Raw genomic sequence first — 5,748 nt, 5'->3', positions numbered from 1 at the left:
TGTATTATGTTCGGTGATAAATTAGAACAAATTATGAAAATCTATTTTATTCTCATTTTTTATTCAAAAAATTTGAGAAGAAAAATATAATAATAAAAAATATAATTATAAAAAATTAACAAAAATAATGAAAAAAATAAAAAATAAGTTGTGTCTTTTATTAATATCTCTATGACTTTTATGTCAGGATAGACATAAAATATACAAATTTAGTCTTTCTGGATATAATGTCTCTCATCTGTCAAATATAATTTTGTGTCTCTATCTCAGTGTCTCATTTCTATAAACAAATGTAACCTAAGAGAGATAAAGGTTGCTGAAATTGTTTTAATCCCAATTAAAATACAAAGTAAATTGACACAATATTAAAATGTAGATTCTGAAAAAAAAAAAGAGAATTTTGAATCACAAGTGCCAAATTAATATGAAATAGATCTAGAATATGGATTCTAAAATGTTAAAAGCAATAACCTTGTAATTTAAAAACATCTCTTCTTCTTTCGTTCTTTTTTTTTTTTTTTGAATTTATATTTTTTTTTTCAAATTTAAACAAAATTTGGAGAAACAAAAGATAAAACAAAGAGACTAAATAAAAATTCTAAAACGTATAGATAAATAAGAATTTACATATAACCTATAACTGATATCAAATAATAAGAAAATACGGACGGAGTTGAAAGAATAAAAAAATACACAGCAAAAACATAAAAAGATAGGTAAGAAAATAGAATAGATATAAAAAGGAAATTTTTCTACTAGACCTTTAAAAAAACTTGTTCTTAGCAACTTATGTCACTAAGAGAAATTCCCTACTAAACCTTTAAAGAACTTATCATTGACAACTTAGATCAAAGGGTGAGAATTGAAAGAAACTTACACAAATAATTACTTTAGGTTGAATCCTTCAATGAGTATAAATAGGCACCTAAGCTAAACATAAAGCAACTAAAAATTTTTATTCATCAAAATTTAATTAGAATGAGTCACAAAGAGTGTTTAAATAAGCACCTAAGCTCAACCTAAAGATGAGTCAAATCTTTTTAAATACCTAATTTGAATTTAAATCTCCTAAAGATAAAATAACTAATTTAAATCATATTTGATCTTATTAGAATATATCAGATTTGATTTAAATTTAAAATATCTAAAAATACTACTAAACAAATCAAAACCAAATCAAATATTTAACAAATCAGATTAAAATAGAAACTACATAAATTCAAAAATAATTGCTAATTTGTGTCTTTCATTGGACTTGAAAAATACTATTGGATCTTTTACTGTGCTAACTTAGTTCAATGGACTTTATGAGTATCGTCATTTTTAGTACCATTGTTTTTTAGATGAACTTTTGATCTCCTTAAAGTTCAAGACCGGTATGGTATAATTTTTTCAATTTTCAATTTTTTGAACATGATAAAATTATCATTCTACCTCTTAGCTCTAACATGCCAAATATACTCTTTTGAGCAGTGTCAGAATAAATGTCCAATTATACTTAAAAAAAAAAGTCTCTATTAGTACAGGAAGCTTTTATGAGTCGAATTAAATTGAGTTTAAATAGATTTAAATTTCAATCCGATCTACTTTAACGATCTAAACTCTAAACTTTATTCTAAATTGATCCAAAATAAATCATGTTAAATCAAGTTGATCTGATACATAATTAGTATATACAATTTTATAAATTTTATATAACAAATTAATAAAATCTCATCTTTAAAAATTAAATTTAGTAAATATTATATAACATTTATATCAAAATAAGTTACTTTAAAGTAAAAACAACATTATACAATATAAAAGATGTTATTAACGTAAAATATAATTTTAGACCATATTGGTTTGGTAAAACTTTTTGGAGAGGTGCTTGTGCTTTTTTGTGTTTGGTAAATTAAAAAGTCTAAGTGGTTGTGTTTGTAGCTTTTAAAAGTTAGGGATATTTTTGAAAGCACATAATAAGGAGCTTTTTAAAGTTGGATTGTACTTTTTAAAATTTAAAAGTCTAATATAACCTCATATGTTAACTAATTTTTAAATTTAATACTTACATTTATGTCTATTATAGTATTTTTAAATTTTAAAAATTATTTTACCAAATGCAATTATTATTGCTTGTGTTTATTGAAAGCTATTTTTAATTTGATTTACCAAACATAAATATTATAACTTTTATAAAGCTATTTAAAAGTTAACTTTTATAAGTTACTTTTAAAAAATAAAAACTTTACCAAACTAAACCTGGTCTATTCGAAGTCTGTTTGAAGTACAAACTCAATCCAAGAACGCAACAACATAATAATCGGCAAAGCCAACTTAAATAAATATACTTCGAATTTGGATTTTAGGCCGACCGAAATCTTAAACACTCTTAATTACTATGATGGAATAAAATTTTATTACCTCTATCCTTATAGTTTTAAAGCGGGTAAGCTGGTACTTATCAAGTCGGTCTTGAATAGCCTCCCCATTTATTATCTGAGTCTGTACAAGATGCCAAAAGCAGTGGCAGACAAGATTATTGCATTACAAAAGAATTTTATGTGGTGCAAGGAGGACGATAACTCTGGTATACTTTTGGTTAAGTGGGAGTTGGTCCAGGCTCCAAAGAAAGCGGGGGGATTGGGGGTTGGTGATGCAGTGCTGAGGAATACAGAGCTCCTGTTTAAGTGGTGGTGGCAATTTTCTAAGGAGGAGTGCCCGCTGTGGAAGAGGATTGTTTGCTCATGCAACAAATTGAACCCGGATGTAATGCTTCCAACTTAGTCTTTAACAGGAGTAGGTGGGCCTTGGAAGGACATTTTTCAGCTAAATATCAAGGAACCACGGATTTGTGATAAAGTGGTTAGTGGCCTGGCAATGGAAGTTGGAAATGGGAAGAAAATCCGGTTTTGGGAGGATAACTGGGTTTTGGATGGTGCTCTGAAAGTGAGTTTTCCAAGACTTTTCTCTGTTTCGAGCCAACAAGGTTGTTTAATTGGGGACTGCAGATTTTGGAATGGGCTAGAGTGGATATGAAATTTTCAATGGAGGAGAGAACTGTTTCAATGGGAGATGGAACTTCTCCATCAACTCCATGAGAGATTAAGGCCAGTGAAGCTGTCAGCTGAGCGCGAGGACATTGTGATGTGGAAGTTTGACAATAAAGGTATTTTTTCTACGAAGTCCATTATACAGGTCATACAATCGGAAACGTTGTCGGAGGAGATCACGAGCTATAACTTCACAAGTACACTTTGGAAAGGTTTTGTACCTCTGAGCTTTTTGGGTGGTTTGTGCTAGTTGGTAGAGTTAACACCAAGGAAAGGCTGGCTAGACTAGGAGTCCACATTCAGAGTGATAGCGCTTGTGTGCTGTGTACTAAGGAAACTGAATCGGCTGAGCATTTATTTCTTCGGTGTGAGGTAACATGGCAGGTGTGGTGTCATTGGGTGCTGTCGTTTCGTCGGGAGTGGGTAATTCCTGGAACCATTAAAGATCTGTTTGAGAGTTGGCGTGGCATGCACAATAGACAACAAAGGCAGAAGGTGTGGATGACAGCGTTCTTTGCAGTGATTTGGAACATTTGGTTGGAACGTAATGCACGGATCTTCAATAATACAAGGGCAAGCATTGAGGGAATTCAAACCAAGACGGTGTTGAGCTACACAGAGTGGTGTGGGTGGAATCCGTTGTGAGTCCTGTTGCCAATCCTAGCCTGTAAGAAACGTGTTGTGTGTTCTGGGTGTTGCATTGTATAATTATTTTCCTTTCTATGTATGCTCCACTTTAATGTGTTGAGCTTGCTTTATTTCAAAAAAAAAAAAATAACTTTTTATAAAAAAAAAAGTAAATTATTAAGTAATTAATATATGAATTTAATTTTCATATACGGTTAGAATAAATGAGTTTTACATAAATAATCAATTATATATTATCACATTAGTAAAAACAAATAATTTTTATATTTAGTACTTAAAGAGTTATCTAAACACGTAAATATGATTAAATGATTTTATAAAACTCAAATACTATCAATGCATTAAATTAAACTCTTAACATATTAACTACGTTAAATTAGGAGTAAACCACCAAACATATTCTTGAATTATCAAATGATCGAGAGAAAATTTTTTTAAATTTGTTAATAAAAAATACTCTCAAAATATTTTTAAAATATGATAAAATTAATAAGGTTTAATTATTTTATTGGTCCTTATAGTTTTACGAAATTTTTAATTAAGTCCTTATAATTTTTTTCCTTTTAATTTGGTCCCTGTACCAAATTATTTTTCAATTAGGTCACTCTTAATATTAATTAATTTAATTGTATAGGGACTCAAGTAAAAAAAATAGTGCAAGGACCCAAATAACAAAAAAAAAAAAGTTTAGGGACTCAATTAAAAAAAAATTGGTGCAAAGACTCAATTAAAAAGAAAAAAAATATATAAAGACCTAATTAAAAATTTGGCAAAACTATAGGACCAACAGAATAATTAAACCAACTAATAAAAAATAAATATATTTATAAATGACAAATAAATTTTATATTTGGACAACGAATAATCTCTACATACAAGCGATTAGCGCTTACAAGTCTTACAAGTTCTTTACCCTCAAACGCGCGCGTCTTGTGGCATGTATGTTTCACGTGCCTGCTTAACAGACTTTTAAATAATTAACGCGCGAATATATAACTTCCTTTTTTCAAAGAATTTCGTTTCCTTTTTCAAATTTCTTGCATTCTTTGTTTGATCTCGTTCGTGCGTTTTTCTCTGCCTTTTCATTCCTTGTTTGCGTCCGTTTCTCACTGGTTTCTCATTCGTCATTTATGTGTGTTTCTCTCTCTGTTTTCTTACTTCGTTTTTCTCGATTTTTATGGTTTCTGAAATTAAGCTTTGAAATCGTTTTGAAGATAATGGGTGATTCAACTTCAGATTGTCAGCTGAACCAGGGCGAAGTGGATTTTGAATTCGAATCGAATGAAGTTCCTGAGGTGTGATTTAGTTCCAGTTAATTATTGAATATGAATTTGATGCAGTTAGTCCTTTATGATTGTCTAGCTAAATAATGCGTGAATATTGACTGTGAAATTAATGCGTGAACATTGACTGTGAATTGAATCTAATGTACTAGTTTTGATTAATTTGTGCATTTTATACCAGACGTTTCGGTGTAGATCAGAACTATTTGGGTATATTTTAGGAAAGTTTGGGTGTATTTACAATTTATGCCTTTTCTTATTATTTTAGTTGAGTTGTTGTCGTTGGGTGTAGATCAGGAATATTTGGGTGTATTTTATTTGAATTGTTATTTTTTTATGACGTGTAGAAACTGTATAGTATATCCTTATTTTTAACATGGTGCATTTTGCAGCCCCTCTGTGATGTTGATGACCACTTTGTTCCCAAGGTTGGAATGACTTTTAATACCCTTGAAGATGTTGTAAAATTTTACAAGGACTATGCGAAGGCTGCAGATTTTTCTACAAGAGTTCAAAGCACAAATAAGAAAGAAAACAAAATTAAGAATCAATTGATTACATATAACAGATAGGAAAATGGAAATCTAAAATATTTCCGACTGAGAAGACAAATTCCACAGCTGGTTTAAATTGTCCTGCAAGAATTTATATACACATATTGAAGGATGTTGGTGCTTGAATCATTTCGAAGGTCGTGTTCTATCATTCACATCCTTGCTGTCCAACTCAAGCAGAGTTGCTCAAACAGCACAGGGAACTAAGCATGTCCGTTCGTCGTACAATAG

At 30.0% G+C, this 5,748-nt stretch overlaps 1 protein-coding gene across 1 annotated transcript; it reads left to right on the top strand.

The window, feature by feature from the left end:
- LOC107607312 lies at nucleotides 3,055-3,677 on the top strand. Its single transcript, XM_016309279.1, has 2 exons — nucleotides 3,055-3,148; nucleotides 3,283-3,677. The coding sequence occupies exons 1-2, from the start codon at nucleotides 3,055-3,057 to the stop codon at nucleotides 3,675-3,677; spliced, it is 489 nt and encodes a 162-aa protein (XP_016164765.1).

Source organism: Arachis ipaensis, chromosome B07 (genome assembly GCF_000816755.2).
Source record: "Arachis ipaensis cultivar K30076 chromosome B07, Araip1.1, whole genome shotgun sequence".
Taxonomy (NCBI): Eukaryota; Viridiplantae; Streptophyta; class Magnoliopsida; order Fabales; family Fabaceae; genus Arachis; species Arachis ipaensis.
Note: the sequence above shows the minus strand (reverse complement) of the source record. Positions and strands in the feature narration are given on the sequence as shown.

Coding starts and splice junctions, on each gene's coding strand:
- LOC107607312 (XM_016309279.1), top strand. CDS start 3,055: ATGGAACTTCTCCATCAACTCCATGAGAGATTAAGGCCAGTGAAGCTG. Junction 3,149..3,282: donor GTGGAAGTTTGACAATAAAG/GTATTTTTTCTA, acceptor GGTTTGTGCTAG/TTGGTAGAGTTAACACCAAG.